This window comes from Amblyomma maculatum, chromosome 8 (assembly GCF_055883805.1).
Source record: "Amblyomma maculatum isolate TAMU_Amacu chromosome 8, ASM5588380v1, whole genome shotgun sequence".
Lineage (NCBI taxonomy): Eukaryota > Metazoa > Arthropoda > Arachnida > Ixodida > Ixodidae > Amblyomma > Amblyomma maculatum.
In genome coordinates, this window is record NC_139351.1 from 44,600,734 (window position 1) to 44,619,686 (window position 18,953).

Sequence of the window (18,953 nt, forward strand, 5' to 3'; positions counted from 1 at the left end):
GTCAGAATATATTGCAGGGCAGTACAAATTCCATACATTTCTAACAGCAAAACATTGCGCCGTTTGAGGGTATGCTATATTCTGCAAATTCGATGTCATGAAATCCGTCGAAAAAGGATGCTGGATGCGACCTTCACTGTTCACGCTTGATAATAATACATGCTGTTCATCCAGCGCTAGTGCTTGTCACATCGTGAAAATGCCGCAATAAAAGGTACGGCAGATTGCTGGGACTGGTGTAGCAAGCTGGCTACCAAGTTAGCGGCTGACATCAAAGCTGCTCAATAATAGATGTTTACTCTCACCTTTCCCTACTGAAAAAATTGTATGAGGCAATAACCTCACATTTTCTCACACAATCTCACTCAATTCGCATAAGAAATCACACACAAATCGCATATAATTGCATAAGGTCTCATAGATTCTTGTACACTATCATAAATTATGTACGATATTTTATAATATTGTTGTGAACGGTATGAGAGTCTATGCAATTAGATGAGCTTTTATGAGGTTATTGCCACGTAGAACTTTTGATTTTTTCAGTAGGGTTCTGTTCGAAAGAAAGCCGCCATATAGGAACGCAACGCCGCCCAAACTTCTTGTAAGGTAATCAGCTATACTTCGACCCAAGCAAAACTATAGCGCACTGGAATAATGTTCTACGGTTTCGCTGCATTGTTATAGCAGAAGCGCTGCCGCTCCGAAGGGAGCAGCCACAGGCCCGCGTGGTCACGCTAAGAATGAACGACCCTTTACGTTAAAATCATCACGTCACCTTTTCATGTTATTTAAAAACAAAATAACGCTGCAATGAACGCGTAACTGTCACACCCGACGCTGGTCCCGAAAATATATTGCCTGGATCAATTGATGCAAGACGACGTTGTTGCACTCACGATGGAAAAGTAGAGCAGGTGCTCCTCCATGGTGAGGTCGTCGAAAAGTTCGTTCTCGTTAGGACAGATATTCATGTAATCCCAGGCGCGGCCGGACGAGTCGCTGACGTCATAGTTGCTCACGAACACTTCGCCGCTCGTCGGCAGCTGCATGCCTGCCGAGGAGATGTATACGTGTGAGCGCCAGCAGTGCCGTTTAGCAGGGCCTGCTTATCCGTACAATAGAAGCAGTAGCCATCTGTCGGCTGCCAGATAAGGAAAATCAAATGATTCAATGGAGGATATAGTTTACACTTTGTGTTTGCACTTTGTTACGGTAGTTTTGCACGAAGAAATCTATAGAGTGCAGTGAGGTTAGGTGGGGATGGCGGCTACGTGAACATGCTGTTTATGATGCCCTTCTTACTGCAAAACGTATCATGGTACAATAGTGAGTAAAAGACGATTAACACTAGTCACGTGTTTCCGGAGCGGCAGATGAAACAGCTCGGCGCTGCGTTTACGAATACGCCGATACCAGAGTCAGATGTGTTCGCAAAGAACGAAGCCACACCAGCTGCGCAGTGTGGTGGTTCTCGACGCTGTGGCGCCCTCGTAATTTTGATCTTTTTTTTACTGAGTGTACCGTGGATAGGTATTATGGCCATATAAGAGCAAAGAGATTTAGAGAACGAAAAAATCTACTTTCCGTAAACACAATAGATATTCGATTCTAAATACCATATAATGTAAATCATGAATATTGTTCGTCTAGCATTTGTGGGATTTATCAAATACTGCTTGCGGAGAAGTCATTTCGGTAGGGAGCACTTCGGAAGCATTTCGGTGGGAAAGAAGCCGAGACACCAAATGTTTGCTTCAATGCTGTTTCTTTAGAACGTAGGAAAAGAAAATACATGAGCTACATGCGAGCTGAATAGTATACAGTTGCACCTTCTTTCCCGTGCCGTTTCGGTTCCGCCTTTAACAGCTGAATAACGTAGCGGCGTAACATCACTCGAAACAACGCTAATCATGTAAAAGCTGCGATTGAAGGCTAGTTCACTTCATTTTTTCTTACACATACTCCTAGAGGGGTTTGCGTAAGAGGGCGTCTCAAATAAAATGAGGAGAGGAGGGGTCATATCTAGTTTTTGTACGTCTCACATGACCTCAAATCGTATGTTAATTCAAAGCAGTCATGCGCAAGAGTACAGGAAAACTTTCAGTTTCAGTTATTTACTCCTTGTTGGCGTAATCCATGTGCTGTGCATATTTCCTAATATGGAGTAAATTATTGCAAAAAGAAAACACTAAGCAAATGTTTATCTATGTCTTCCTTTCAATTATCCGCTGTACTCAAGTAGGAAGTATCGGTACGGACAATCGCACAGTTTATAGAAGGCAGCAGCTTTGTCCAGAAAGCTGATTCAAATCGTTGAATTACTGCGCGGGATCCTGAGCGTACGAATTTGCACAATATTACGCTTTTCGTTTTATTTCATGTCCTCAGCTCAAAGTGCACACAAAGTTATCGCCTATGCACACTGCAGGAACTCATTGATAATTACTTTATCACTTGGCGCGAATAATTTATTGCTGGTATTATGCGGCGCCGGTGATCACGGAGTCACTAGTGGGTACCGCACATCATGCAACACGGGTGCCCAAGTGTTTAACGCCTCTAGACACCAAAGCTGGATGAAACAGATCTTTCAAAAGTTCCTGAAACTGAATAATTGTTCCTCCCTACAAGTCGACGTGCCCACTTCCTTTATAACTGTAAATAGCATTCAGAAGTGCCGCGCAGTTAGGTTCAGCCTTTCTAAAAATTTTAGAGCCCCGGTGGCTTGCTGCTGAGTGGCTAGTAGGGTTCCATTGACATTTATGGAAGTCATGTAAGCAAGCGATGCCGGGAATAAACATATTACTGTCAGGATATTCGAGACATGCGAATGCTTTGCGGTAACTGATGTATGGTTTGTGTTTTTGTATGCTCAATGCCGGCTTGTACGAGGGGGCTGTGGGCTCTTGTCAAGCTGGTGTCATAGAGCGCAGCTCTTTGGCGCCCGTTCCTGGGTTTCGCGTCAGCGTCGGCCTCGTAACCAGCTCCCCCCTTTCAGCACCGCAGCTCAGCCCCCCCCCCCCCCCCCCTATTCCAGCTGTATTCCTGCGTGGCGCCGACCATGCGTGCTATCTGACTATCTCATTGCTGCGCGCGCTCCTCGGTTCGCCGCTGCTTATAACCCCCTCCCCCTCTCTTCCTGTGTGGCGACGAGGGTGCTCTCCGGTTGCCGAACGCGGGTTCCCTATCAGCGGATCATGGTGCGTGCATCCCAAGCCGAAACGCAGTCACGTTCTTTTCACTCGCTAGCGGCGTCAGCTGCATTAGTCAGTCCTGCTATCTGTTCGTCGCGCACCGTTCCTATGGGCCCACGCGCTCCTCCCGAAACCTCCCGATAATTTAATTGCTTCCTTCATTTCTACGACCATAAATCTTCTTTCATGACAGCCAAAAACTGTTAGTGGAGTGTTCCATGAAGGAGTACGTGTGAAAAATTAAAAAAAGTTGTCTGTAATTGTACATACGTGTCATGCTCGAAATCGTTGCCTCAATTTATCGAAAAGGTGTTACAGCTGATGAGCTGCGCTCAAATATCGCATTAAAAAGTAACGTAATCACCGGAAATTTTTTCTGGAAGCTTTTTCCAACAGCGCCCATCTATCTCTTTGGTAGAAAATAAACCGAATATTACTATTAAATGCCGATTCATTTGACGAGAGAGAGAAACCAGCATGTACCCGTGATAACGTCGATAATTGTCGAGTGACCACAGCCCGGTGGCCCGAGTATCACAGTGATCTGCTTGTTGTAGATTGTAAGACTGAAGTTCTGGATATCACTGTTGCCGTTTCCTGCCTGCCAAGAGAGAACAAAAAATTTAACACCAGTCACAGGAAACATGAGAAGCATGTCTGGTGAATTTTTCACCGCGTATAATAAAAGAGCATAGCGCTGTCCAGTTTACACGAAAACTGCAATTCTTCAATACCTTCATCTAGACAAACAATTGCTTAAAATTTCAAGTTGGCCTAGTTGGTAACTGCTTGCTAGAATCATTTCTAGCGGCATATAAAAAACAAACGTTTTTTTTTTCGTTTGTGTAGATTTTATACACTATAAAATGATACTATCTTGACAAGCTTGCCAATACTCTTGAATTTCCATTTTTCACATTCGAGTGTTCAGAGTGCTCCTTAAACTGCCTCTGTATATATAGGAGGTGTTGGATACGATTTTAGGTCCATCGCTAGTTGTCTGTCGAAGACATGTTCTATGTGGAAAACTGTTCATCCCTTAATACCTAAGGAAGCGTGTAATGATTACACAATCTGTTTATGATTATAGATGAAATAATGTTAGCGGTGGTGTGTTTTATTGGCTAAAATGAATCCAGAGGTATTTTGAGCTGTGCCACCGCAGTGACTAGCAGTATACCAGCAGTTAGCGTGGTCACGTCAGACAGTGTATGCCTTTGGTCACCCCAATCAGTTTTCTGTTATCTGAAGTATATTTGGAATGAATGAATGAATGCATAAATGAATGAGTGAACATATGCTTTATATCTCTCTAATCGTTGATAAATTCTAAAATTATATACACATATCTCGCCAAATAAGGCTAACTCTATGTTGATTTTTTTTACTCTCCTTAATACCCTTATTACCATAGATCAGGTAAGAGACTTGAATGTCAACCAAGTTCTCTGCTCTTAGCACAAAACCGTCGTTCTGAGGTGAATCACTGCTCAAAAACATTTTCGAGCACTCCACCAACAGATGTTTGCTTCAGCGTTTTTAACAGCTATAGACTCACCAGTGTGCGTATTTGCTCATGCTCTCACATCTTTTGTTCTTGATTTCGTGTTAGCACAGGAATGTATGGCTTAGTTGTGTTCTTAACTTCCGATAGTACTCACGAGAATGCTTACCCCTTATGCTGCTTAAGTCCTCCCGGGTGTGCAGTTAAAGTTGTTCACTATTCTAAACAGTTAAGCACTGTGAATAGCCAGCTCATCATAACGTGCATGAACAGGTTTACAGATTTTACAAAAACCTGTAGTTGGCCCGGTAAGCGCATGACCTCAGTCCGGGTAATACCTGACACTGTTTCTGGTCCCACATATGGCTCTGAATACACAAATCTGAGATCAATTTCATATGTGACACAATTAGGCAGTAAGTCAATGTGTGAAATTCGACGCCACGCTCGAGGAGAGCAAAAATGAAGAAGGCGTAATGAAAGCCGATTGTGCTGCTAGTCAGCGCCGTAGTATCTTCTTCCATCACCTTCGTATCGTTCGTCGCGCTGAACGTCTGAATACGCGAACACTTCTTTTACCGGCAAAGACCATGCTTACTTATGAGGTCGTCTCCTTGTTATTTTTAGAATGACGTCACGTTATCTTCAGCTGTCCAAAAAACAGAAACAAGATGCCGCAGAGGCAGTCTCATCAGCTACCTTCAAGCGCATGGGCTTACTTGCCAGCTACGCTAACAGTGCACACTTATCTTGAGCGCCATATTCGAAATGTGAACTCGCTAACTATACATTCGTGTCGCTGCTCTTTGGAGAGTCCCACATAAGTAAACCAATAAATTTAACCAAATTATGCAGATAGAGATAATTTCTACCCTCCCATTGAAAACTCACTGCACACAGGTTCATCAGGTGGACGACTGGCTGGCCACCCTTGGGCTCCTGTTCACAGAACCTCGTGTCCGTGCTTGGGGAGACATTTCGAATGTTCCACTTCCTGTTGGGCCAATAGTAGTCGGCCTGCGTATCAGTTGCTTTTTTTACTTCACTCTCTCGTCTTTGCATGAACGCGATTACAGTTTGCCACATCGGCCACACGAGATATTGATATTTCCATCCACAGAAATGCGACCTCCGCAGCCGATATCCCACAGCGCGAAATTGGGATCTCAGCAGCTGAGAACAAGCAGTGTTACAAGAGCTGAGACCTATAATTCGGAGTGAACTATGGGATACCGTAAGGTATTGCTAAGTACATGTTTCTAGACATTGTCCAATCATTCTATATATGGCAAAACTTTGCTTCTAAGATTTGTCCAGCGCTCACAGCGAGTAATTAAGGCTGTCAAAGAAAACGAAAAGGTGGCGATCTTTTAAATACTTGTACGCCTACCCTGGGACATTTTCAGGTGCTTTCATGAGCTTAATATAAAAATGGTAACCGTGGTTAAGGGGGGTGATGAGCAATGCACCAATGGGTTGTGCCATATCTGGGCACATTAAAAAATTCCAGGCGGCAACCTTTCCGGAGCCCTCCAACTACGGCGTCTCTCAGAGCCTGAGTCACTTTGGTACGTTCAATACCATATGTCAAATCAAACTCCTGGAAACGTTCGTCAAAAAAAGAACATAACTCAAATTCCGACAGTTGGTAAGAAGAGCCGAACTCATTGTCTAATTCGATCCCGATGCCTAACCGAGAGAAATCAAAGCCATACTACCTGTAGTAGTATGAGACGTGTGCCTACATCACCATTGCCATTATTGTGCGTGTAGAGCTTGAAAATCACTGTAATCGCAAAAGTACGAAGGTGAAAATGTGGAGGAACAAGGCCAAAACACCAAGTCCACCATGGCCACTACAGTGAACATGGTGGTCATGGCCATGACCTTGTACATCGACAATTTGAACATCATGGTGAAGAGTGGTGAACAGCAGCTCATGTGGGGAGAAGGTACACCACTTTATATTAAAATTTATTTCTAAGACATGCTCTGGAATGTGTGGCTCGCGAGATCAATACATCGGCCAGCTTTTGCAGCTTTAGTTATGAAGTCAAGCATTCTCTCCAAAGCGGTCTATAAGCTTCCGAGACGTAGAAAGTCTGATTCTGATGTTTTCCTTGCGATACTGAAATTAACCGGAAATACACAATGCACCACTGCAATGGTTGTGTCAGTGCTTCTGCCCCAGAGCACGCACCGAAAAGAGGAAGTAGAAAGGCTTCGGGACGCCGTATCCCCAAGGTACCACGTTGTCCAAGTAAACGATGAGCATCGACATGAACAGCACGACGGCAAAGCTGCAGATGCTCAGCTCGCCTATGCTGACGTTGTCCAGCGTGGTGGTACTGTCCATTATTTTTCCCCAGGTCAGCCGTACCTCTGCATTGCACCAGGTGTAGTACAATATTGCCATTAGTGCTTAATCCCTTCGAGATGTGTATGCTCACGGCGAAAGCAGTGGCAACGCCTTAAAGGATTCCCTCTCTTTCTCGCTCTTCTTCTCTCTTTCTCTCTCTCATTATATATATAAGCGCACCGAAGCGAAGCGAATATATATGTATATATATATATATATATGTATATATATATATATATATATATATATATATATATATATATATATATATATATATATATATATATATATATATATATTGCCATGTGACGTGCTTTTCAGTGTCATAAGAAAAAGAAGAGTACAAGAAGAACCAGAAGCTGTCATGCTTATGGAATTTGCAGTCCGTCGACTAAAAATACACTTCCGCTACGCACTGTGTACGTAACATTTTATATATATATATGTCTGACAATTTTTCTAATTCTCTCAGTTTATATTGCAGACACTTTCGGAAAGTGTACAGTCCTTCATCAAGCTTAGACTGATCACTAAGGTGGTCATTGTTCATGAGGTGCTCATCTAAGCCTGTTGGTAAAATAAACTGAGAATGTTGAGAAAGATGTGGGACATGCTTATCGAATTTCCCTCACCGATTAATAAAAATCAGACTATGGTGTCTTATAAGGGTATATATATATATATATATATATATATATATATATATATATATATACACACACCATGACATCGTGGCCACTAACAAGATAACATTTGCGTTTCGATATTTTAAATGTGCACTCAGGCACTTGTGAAGGGGTATTCTGAACGTTGCATCAATTAAGTTGTGATAAAGTGGTAAACGCCGCGTGGAGCGCGCACAGTGCTCCGCAGTTTGGGTTCACTTAGTAAAGTTAATCATTATTACCGATGCACCAGGAGATGCACAGGGAGAAAGTAAACGTTGATTTAAGCATTGGAAGAGAAAAGCAACTGCGTTTTAAGAGAAGCAGCACTGCTAGTTTAGTGGACACAGAAGCACTCGAGACGATTGTGTACTCTAGAATATAACGAATTTCCATGAGGTTACACACAGTGGGCACAAATCTTCACGTCGACAGAAAAAGATGGCGAGCAAGATTACATGCATATTTAAGAAAATCTCACATCTTAATTCATTCGCCCAATTAGGCCGAACAAAGTCTTTGTTAGATTTTCAGCGAAGCAGGACACCTTGCCAAACACAAGATCCTGTGAAAGTTGTACGACTCACCGTATTTTTCGAAGCGCTCGATTACCCGAACGCACCAGTGCAGGTACATGATGGGGCTCATTACTGAATACAGCTTGGAATACCTGGAGGTGAGGTAGTAGCCAAGGCCAAACAGGTTCTGATTCATCGCGTACGGGAACAGGCCTAGGGTGAACCAGTACGCGACCGCTACCACGAACGCTGCTCCGGCTGTTGTACAAAGAGGAAGTCATGGCACCGATTCAGAATGCATAGACCTGTAGTCTGTATAACTTAGTAACAAACCGGCAAGCGCTCTTCAATGGAGACCCTCAAGGTAATGCCTCCGCTGTTCACCTTAACATCGCGATTTGTTCTATTTCACGGAGACACCTGAAGGCCACCTGTGATCGCTTCCAAGTATATCAACCACGACGTTACTGTGCAAGAGTCTTGTTCAACATTTATGCACAACACTTATCAAACTTCTCTTACTTATCAACACAGCAGGTGTATCAAAACCATTTCTGGTGTGCACTTTCGGTGTTTTCTTCAGCAAATACATGGCAGGTGGCTTCCGACAATTAGTGCGGACACGGCTGTGAAATGCTTTGCGTACGCTCTTTATTCGTAAGCCAAATCAAAAGAGGAGTCTCAGAAGTGCTGCCCGTAGATACTGAACAAGACACCTGCTACAGCGGCTGTGGCGTAAATCTTTAGCGTCAAAATTTTACGAACCATCGCTGAAATAAAGTGATATGCAGTTTAGACCAAGAAAAATAGTTTGTATTGGGATATGAAAGAAAACAGATAAACGTTCGAAATAAAATGTGGTTAGCCAGCAAAAAATGCTTTGAGAGAACTGCACAGATCTGCATTGAAGAAAATTGAAAGCATGTACGTTGCGTGCTCTTTAGTAGCTCCTAGACTATCGTGACTAAAAATTGAGTGACTCGGCACTTGAATGTAATGACTAGACACAGTAGTCATGACCATATTTTGATTCGCTTACAGAAGTCATGAACTCCTAATTATGCACATTGTATTTCCGGTCTTACTGACTCATGACTGAAGTATAATGACTCATATGGCATGACGAGGCATGACAATATTTATAGACCACTTGCGATTACGTAAACATTCATCACTACCAGCGTTGTCTTAATATAATGTCCCAGCACATGTTATATCTCGCTTTCACATTTTCTTTCCACACATACTTCCACTTTTTTTTGCACTCGTTTTTGCAAGGGAAGCCGAGTAAGGCTGATGCCTTAATAAATAAAATAAGCCCTAGACAGCCATGTGACGCTCATCAGAGCGCCATAAGAAATTGACGGCGCCAGAAATTGATGGCGCCTAATTTGCCTAAGTCAGTAGGTATAGCTGTGCTAACAAGAGTAAAGTGTGCAACTATGCTCCCGACACCGAATGGGAGAGAGGCGTGGGTGCGGAAGCGTCAGCGAGTTGTGGCAGGAGGTAGAAACATCACAGGAGCCGAAGATTGTGGTGGGCTATCACATGTTATTACGCATACGTGAAGCAACGCACAACTCAAAAGCAAAAGCAAATTCGCGAAACGAAAAAAGCTAGCGGTGATAATCGGCAACAAAAGAATGTAATAACGTCTTTTTCAGGCTATTTTGTGCGACATGTAGTGTAGAACTGTAGGCTTAACTTCGTCCCTGGTTGGTCCTCGGCCATCTTTCTTGACACCTATAGCGAGTACCTAACTGGTCGTTACTAGTACAATATGTGTTATCTGGGCCACACTTCTAGAGTTGTCTAGATTTATAGTTTGAGGCACTTATAAATAAGTTAAGCTGAAACAGATGACGGGTTTTAATGTAACTAAACTGAATACGACCTGCAAAAGCTTTTTGTTGCACAAATTGAAGTTCATGGACACGACGCGCCCCGCCGGGGTGGTGCAGTGGTAAGATGCCCGACTACTGTGCCGGAGTTCCCGGGTTCGAACCCGAACGCGGCGGCTGCGTTTCGATGGAGGCGAAACGAAGTGGCGTCCGTGTGCTGTGCGATGTCAGCGCACGTTAAAGATCCGCAGGTGGTCGAAATTACTCCGTAGCCCTCCACTACGGCTCCTATTTCCCTCTTTCCACTTTCATTCCCACCTTCCTCCCTTCCCTTACGGCGCGGTTCGGGTGTCCACAGAGCAAGTGTGACAGTGAATGCGCCTTTCCCTTCCTGTGAACCAATTTAACTTATTTATTTAACACGACGTCGTGTAATGCACAGCGCGAGAGTGTATCGCAGTTACGAGGTTCCTATCCGATTCACATGAAACGTTGTTGTGTTTGGCTTCGGTTTACTCAACAAAGTTTCTTTTTTTTTTTTTTACTCGAGCTCACAACATTCTTGGTTGCGCTCGATTCACGTGAAGTAATGGTGTCTCAAAAAATGTAATAGTTTCCGGCTATTTAAATTTCTTGAATAGTCAAAACGATATCCTAATATTTGATCGACAGTATGTACCAAATATTGCATGTTCAAATTATTCGAAAAAATGTGAAAATTTTTAGGAAATTTTCAAATTTTTTCGCTTTTCTCATAATTGGCTTGCAGTTTGAATAAAGTGCACCAAGATTGCCATCGACGACTGCTTTAAACAGAATTAAGGACACGTTGCCTATTGTTTTCTCTAATTGCACATCAACATATTAGTGAAAACTTATAAGATGACACTTGAATTGAAAGATCACATGACATACATATATACATATCTGCTGGTACCCGCTGCCGTGAAAGCGTGTCTTGAATGGTCTAGTCTGCTACGCAATGTCTACCATTTGAAAGCTAAGCAAGTCCAAAAACCATAGAACCGTTGATTGAAAAGACTTAAGTAGCTTTCTCTCGACCACAACACAACCACTTGAAAACCGATAGCCGTAGGCTCAAATTCCTTATAAATTCTTTGCTTGTGTATATGCCGAATTAACAAGTTTAAATAATTAGAAACAGTTTATTTCTCTTTCATTCTGCGCTTTGCGTTGCAATCCGCGTGAACATTATCAGGTGTTTGAAATTCCGGCGCGAACTCATGCAGTTCTGCCGTCATGACCCTGTCGAACAATTAGGGCGCTTATTCATCGCCAATTATGGCGACGTCGACGACGGATTTCCTGCGAACGGAACAGTTACACTATCGCATTAAGCAGGACGCGCTTCAATGGCGGAGAGCATGTTGCTCTAATTGGTCTGCATAGGACGGAGAGTTTGACACGGCGACGAAATCTATTCATGCGGCGGTCTTCATACCGCTTGTGTGTGGCCTTCGAGATGGGCGAATAGTGGCAGGGCTCAGGCAGGTTTAGGCAAGACGTTGATTTAAGAAACCCTGCCTTGTTTTAGACTAAGAGAATGATCTCTGAGATTATGGCTCGTACGTAGACCTCAACCTGTCACTGTTCCCATGTCTGAGATGAGGCGTTGACTATCCGCTGTCATCCCTTCACACAATATTTAGACAGTCGTACATTTATTAATGGAGTTTTCATTTCTGGCCCAACATTCAACATTAGTGTGGCACATTTTGGCATTTATAACTACAGCTCGCAGCACGCCCGCTAAAGTCTTAGCTGTCCGGTGCGAATTTTCTGGAAGTATGTGAAAATATTCATTTCTTTCAGAAGTGTTCATTATCAGCACTTGATTCGTATGCGACTCGGCTTTTGGCTGCACTAGCAAGTTTTTGTTGGACTCCTTGCTGCACGTTACTTATATAATCCGGAAACAATCTAGCCCAAGTACGTTTCATTGCAACCATCTCGTGCGTCTTTCAGAGATCAGCTACTCTGTTCATATTCTTCTCGTTCGTAAAAACGTGCCACATACCTGTAGATCAGTCTTGAAAAATTACCATTGACAATATATCAAAGAGGTATTTAGAAAACCTATATTCATGGCGGATTTTAGAAAAGAACCAATATAAAAGGTGCATGCGGAATATAATGTAATTATTTTTTTGACACTGCCATTATTCACGACGCCTTCGCATTGCTTGGGTCAGGTGTTTCTGTGGGAGTAGTGGGGCAGTTTCGCTTAGGTTTTCAATATTGCCTAACGCTGTCCACGCTAAGCGTCAGGACCGCGGCTTTCGTACACCTCCCGATAAGGTTGTGTTTCGACGCGCGTCTGCTGGCGAACAACGATACTCGGAAAGGTCTGTGCTAAACTTAATTCAATACGAGTTTTGCCGACATCCACAAAATTATTCAGCAAGCCTATGGATATCTTGTTTTGCCATATTCGCAGGCTTCAAGATGGTTGCAGGCTTTGCGGGCCAGAAGATGTGGATGATGAATCCTGCATTGGACAGCCGTTATCGAGCATAAGTGATGAAATTATGGCCAAATTTTATCATGCTTTGATCATCGGTCGGCGAAACACTGTAAACGACGTCGTAAGCGATAGTTTTACCCTAAATTGTGCACCAAGCTAGTTACCAAACACTTAGCGGATGACCACAGCACCTGAGGGACGATCGCGAGAGAACCTTCGGAACACGTACAAAATGAACCTATTTTTTGGACAGTGTAGCAAAGTTCTCAATGCCACACCTCGGAGTTTTTCGCCCCAGGTCAGCACTGAGTAGGTGAAAAGGTAAAACCTCGCTAATAGTCTTTGTCAGTGCTAAGGTGTGGCTCCCAAAGAATTCGCACCCGGGGTGAAGAATGACTGCTGTCCATGACGTGAATGTTCACGAGATATTGCAAAAAATAGCCCTCTGCAAGCTAAAAGTGATTGCGTGGACTTGGAACTTGCACAACGTCAAAGATCCCAGCCCCACTTCTCTGCGCGCACTGGAGTTGGTGGACAAACGTATCTTGGCAACGCTGCCCCAGCCGCCTTATAGTCCTGATCTAGCGCCACAAAACTTTTGTCTATTTCTGAGAATCTACCGCGCCTTGAAAAGCGCGTTTTGAAACCATCGATGCCATCCAAACCGCCGTGATGAAGGCCCTAAACGATGCTCCCCTCAAAGCCTTTCAGTATGCTTACAGTGCATAACCTCTTCAGATTGTCTTGCAGTAACATCAGGCGTTCCCCAAGGTTTCTGTGCTCGGATCTCAATTATTTTTTATACACATAAACGACTTACCCTCGCATGTTATTTCTAAAATCCGCTTATTTGTCGATGACTGCGTCGTCTACCGCACGGTCACTAACATGTCTAATCAGCTAGCTCTTCAATATGACTTACCCTATGTACAAGAATGGTAGAAAAAATGGCTATTGGAACTCAATCCAGCTAAATGCAAACACGCGTCGTTCAACCACAAAAGCAACCTCATTCTTTTCCTCTACTTAATCTCAGGCGTCAGAATAGAACCAATCAAATCTCGGCGTAACCCTGTGAGAAGATCTAACCTGGAATGTGCATCTTACCAACATCCTATCATCAGCTAACAGATAGATCTCGTGGTTTTTCAAGATGGCACTAGTGTCACGCACCACCAGATGTAAAACTTCTCGCACACAAATCACTGATACGAACAAACCTATAATATGCATCCCCCATCTGGAGTCCAGTCGAAATCTATGTGATAACTTCGCTTGAATCCTTACAGAATCGAGCCGCTAGAATCATTCATTCCTGCTATTCGTGCAATTCCAGTATTTCATCTTTAAAAGCTAAGTCTAGCAAATCTTGCAAGTCGTCATCGAATCGCCTGTATGAGTTTGTTCCACACCTTTCTTTGCGTCGTATTTTGAATTCCGTCCTACATCAGAACTCTGGCCCGCATTTCAGCCCGCATTGTTCATCCCCTGCAAGTTGCCCGCCCACAATCCCATAGTACAACATTAGGAGCATCATTGTTTTTCCGCTCAGCCGTAAACTGGAATGGACTTCCACACGACATTGCTGAAATTACCTGCCCATCCCCATTTCGTAATAGCGTAACGGCCATTAATAAATAATAATAACATCTTTAATTTGCATACACTGTGTTTATACTTGTAGATGTGTAGATTCCAAAACGAGACTACTTCGAATAACTTTCAACGTTTGTGATGAAATAAGGGGAGCAAAAGTGTTTCCTACACATAAATTGCCTTATTTTAACGCGCAGTGCCTGAGAAAAGCTGAACGACTTGAAGAAAGCAAGGGTCTCAATGTAGTTTATTAGCTAAAGTCCTTACAGACTGAAGAAAGGTGACCGAGAAACGGACAGGGAGAAACCGAATGATATGGCTGAGATTGTGGACTTTCCCAATTTGAACGCGTTCCTCCTTCACGTGATAAAGCGAAAAACTGCCTACAACTGTGATTCGTACACTGCGTCTATAGCCCCGTGCAAGCTTGTCACCTGTATTGTGACCTAATGTAAAAAAGCCACAGCAAAAGGAAAAATGCCTATCAGAACAGGCAAGCCACGAATGACGTGGAATGCGTTAAAGGCACGGCCTAGCAAATTTTCATTGGGCTGTGGGAAATTCTGTATATTCCCAGAAGTGCTAAGGATAGGCTGCTTGATCATTTTATAGCCATGAGCATTTCATTGATGAAGTGGCAAGGCGTGCACAACAGGCTATGGACTCTCGTACGTGTTCTAAGTCGATTCTGAAACAATGAGAAATAAATTTTGGAGGTGTGATACAAAGGCGTTGAACAATGTGCCTTTGACGGCATGGCGTCAGCTGCTTTGGGAAAAAATTACTTTTTTGCAACGATTCATCGATGCTGCACATTATGACACTCCCCCTGTGAAATGCCGTTTGTCGCTAGAGGAAGCACGCCACGCCGCAAACACGAGTCTGTTTTCTATCCACTTCCCTCTCACTCTTGGCCGCCTCGAACATGATTGTGCACATTATCTTCTCTTTGTGGTTTCCTTCGTCAATACTGAACGATTTTACCAGTAAGCATCTTAATTTTCTTTTTGTTGGAGGCGAAAAGCAAGGCATCCGTGTACTTTGCGTTTCTGTGCACGGTACACAACGCAAGGGGGCGAAAATTTCGGAGCTCTGCTCACAAGAGTCCCTAATTGCTTCAGTCAATTTGGAGCGTTAAACAACACAAATCGTGAGACAAATGTTTCTTGTTTTTTAGCGCTTTTTTAATAATTTTAGCCGCGCTTGTTACTGTTAGTTCTTATAGTCTTCAGATATTTTATGAATTATTTCAATTTTTTAAACACTTGGCTAGTAGTGCGTGCTACTGTTGACTTTGTCTGGGTCCTGCCAAAGCTATATTGTTGGTGTCATGTTTGACGCCCTGGAATATGCTACTTTTGATTTGACACAAACGGTACTTCTTGGCATACATGGCAAAATTACTTTCGAAAAAGAATTAAATTACATTACTAATTACTTTGCTGAAAATAGCAGAAAAGTAATTAAATTACATTACTCATTACTGCTCCTAAAAGTAATGAAATTACAATACAATTACTTATGCTGAGTAATTAAATTACTTTTAAAATTTCTTTCTAGTTTCCATGCATGAAAAAACTATGCAATACTAATAAATAAAACAAAAACTTGTTCTCCAGACGCGAAGCACACACATTCTTTTGTCTTCCCGCCAAATTCTGTCCTAGAGAGCTATTCCTTCCCTCTCTCCTACAGCACCGTCCCATTACAAAAAAAAAACGTGGTCGAACGGTTGTGAAATGACCGGTGAACCCAGCGCCTTGCTGGCCCAGATCTGTCTCCCCATTTGAAGGGCCCGAAGAAGCTAGGTTATTTATTACTTCCGCCGTCCCAAGAATCGATGTCGGCACATTTGTGCTCACTGCTCAGCGACAGTGCCTCACGTCAAGGACTTTTCCGCCTATCTCCCCCAACCCCAATCCTCCCTCGCCCCCTGGTGTTGAGTGTAACCAGGCACCACTGTACCCTGGCCGACGCAACAGGGAGTGCCGCTGCGCCGCGCTCCCAACTAGTTTTCAGCTCCAGCCTTCTTGCACCCTCTCTCCCTTCGGAATTCCCTTGACGCCTTGTATTCTGCTGCTTGGAGAATGGTTGCCCCTGCTACACACGAGGGCTCAGACGCACTGCTCTGCTCAATTCTGTCCCCCTTTGCCGATACGTTACGCTGGCTTCGCTAGCCGCATGTCGTTCCTGCTTTCGCGGCACTCTACTGCGTTGTCTATTGAAGGAGTAGTGGCGTACTTTAGTAAAAGTAATTTCGACAGGAATTAATTACTTTTGCTGCGAAATTACTGTCAAAATGTAATTCATTACATTACTAAATTACCGACCTGAAAAAGGAATTCATTACATTACAAATTACCGAGAAAAGTAATTAAATTACAGTAATTTCATTACTGTAATTCAATTACTGCTATGTATGCTTCTTGGTGACCCAATTTTTTATATTGTGGCCACGAAATGTTTTTTTTTTTCCAGCTTGAGTTGTTAACAAGGTCCCGTTTCACGCTCCGGAATAAGACCTCGACCTAGATATGTGAGGACCTGACCCAATAAGGCTTGAGTTCAAACGTCTTGTTGACCAAAATATTTAAAGAATGCTTATGCTAAACTGCCACCAGCAGCTCGAAATTCCTTTATGTGCGTCTCTTAGCGCTCATATGTGTAGTCGACATGTATGAGGAGCTTTCTCATTGGTTGGGTTTGTTGACCCCCATGTCGGCAGAAATATAGTGTTTTCTTCCTTCACGCTGTTCTTAGGCCCCATGTTTGACGCGTCAAAGAGAATTGGCGGCGTGAAGAATATTATTATTAAGTTGACTTTTTGCTTTTGCGTCGCTGGCCATTTCTAGTTGTCCGCCGACTGCTCTAGCGTGAATGTAATTACTGTAATTACATTCACGCTAGACTTTAATTACATTCCGTGAATGTATATAAAGTCGCCGGGTTTCCATTTCAGCTGCAAGAACTTTTTACGGAGACGACCCTGTAGCTTCGTGAGTCCATGGACAGTAAAGTTTGAATGGTGCCCTGAATTGTGACGCACGTTATTTTATTCACATTGTTTTTACCTTTGTGCTGTCGACAGGGCAGCCACAATAAAATTCTGGAATTGTTTTTCTTTATTTGTGATTCTACGTACGCTTCAGGGTTGCAAGTGGCCAGTAACATAATTGTCTTCTACCGCTTCGAATTAATACGAACAAAAAATTGGACGAAGCTTAAGCTTCGCATTTAGGAGCTCAAAGCGGAACCATTTAAACCCCACTGCTTTTAAGGCGATGGATGGATGTATAACGCTTTGAATGTCACGGCGGCTCGAACTATCTGTTGCGGCAGCGGCGTACGATTGAAGGAATTTGTGGAAGTGTCCTAGATTTGGAGAACCTGACAGAATAGATGAGTACTGGAGGCACTACTTCTCTAACAGGACGAGAAAGGGCAACGTGCAGTCATCCGTCTCGCCCTGGCCGCAGCTCAGATCCAAGAGATCCAGGTCGACGGCTGAGGAGGAGGACAAGGCTGGGACAGAGCTGCGCTTGGGATCCTCGCCAACCTTTTGACGGGTGCCAATACATGTTATTTCTCTCTCTCCACCGAGCGCCGCATCAAAGGTAAGCAAAGCGAAAGTGTTCTTTGCTTTAACTATTACATCCGTAATAATTTTCTTTGTAATGACGCACCTAAATGTTAGCTATTAGTCATAGGTCATGAAGTGCATACATTAAGTGCACTTTTATTCGGACAGAAGAAATGCGGTGTTTTGGCCGAGTGGTTGCGCGCTCGCGTCGCACTGTGAAGGAACCGTGCCCGACTGCGTGGGTTTCCGCAAGACATAATTGTTGCCTTACTTTCTTTTGATTTTCGCGTTACAACTGCAACGCCGACGCCGGCTTTTCTGCGACACGGTGGCCTTAAACTTATTGCGTTAAAAGCGCCCGTTGTGACACAAAACATTGACTATCGCAGTCATGTTTGTCGCATTTTGATGCGAAGAGACCGAGTAATATTCTGACACAATCAACTGATAATTTCATTAACATCAAATCGGGCACACTCCACCAGCAAGATGAAGAAATTCGCCGGAGTCCAAAAAAATGAGGAGAATCCTACTGAAAAACCAAAAGTTCTACGGGGCAATAACCTCATAAAATCTCATTTAATCGCATAGAGTCTCATACGGTGCACATCATTATCATAAAATATCGTACATAATTTATGACAATGTACAAGAAACTATGAGAACTCATGCAATTATATGTGACTTGTACGTGATTTCTTATGTGAATTGAGTGAGATTGTGTGAGAAAATGTGAGGTTATTGGCCCTTACAGATTTTCAGTAAGTATGTCAGGAATCCGGTTCACTTACGTCCCCAGAGGAAGACTGAAAGCAGCATGGCGTGCAAGATGGTGAGCACGCCAAACATCAGCAGCACGCCCATGAAGAGTACGCGGTCGACGTGTTCGAGGAACGCCGTGCCGCGGACGTTGCGCACCTCGAACAGTGGCACGTACATCAGCAGGATTGCGCAGACAACAACGAAGAGCCCCTCAAAGAAGTGACCCATCCAGTAGGGCGTGTCGCAGAGGCCAGCGCGTCTCAACATCTCCTGGAGGGGAAGCATGAGAGTGTGTTTAGCCGGTGTAACGGCGGAGATGAGAACTGCCATCAGACTTTCGTGTCTAGATGTTTCCTTTTTACGGCGAGCAGTATCCAGGATACGCCTACTGCGAGTAATAGATACATAGCTAACAACAGCACAGAAACGCGAGAGACCGAGTCCAG

At 43.5% G+C, this 18,953-nt stretch overlaps 1 protein-coding gene across 1 annotated transcript in view; it reads right to left on the minus strand.

Moving 5' to 3' along the window:
* The window catches only part of LOC146181080 (phospholipid-transporting ATPase ABCA3-like), a 77,076-nt gene that overhangs the window by 39,935 nt on the left and 18,188 nt on the right, over positions 1-18,953 (minus strand). Inside the window, exons 6-11 of the mRNA XM_084575699.1 lie at positions 18,537-18,777; positions 8,313-8,501; positions 6,902-7,083; positions 5,589-5,718; positions 3,681-3,794; positions 900-1,054 (exon numbers count right to left, since the gene is read on the minus strand). Of these exons, the coding sequence (XP_084431825.1) occupies positions 900-1,054; positions 3,681-3,794; positions 5,589-5,718; positions 6,902-7,083; positions 8,313-8,501; positions 18,537-18,777 (1,011 nt within the window). The remainder of the gene's footprint in view (positions 1-899; positions 1,055-3,680; positions 3,795-5,588; positions 5,719-6,901; positions 7,084-8,312; positions 8,502-18,536; positions 18,778-18,953) is intronic.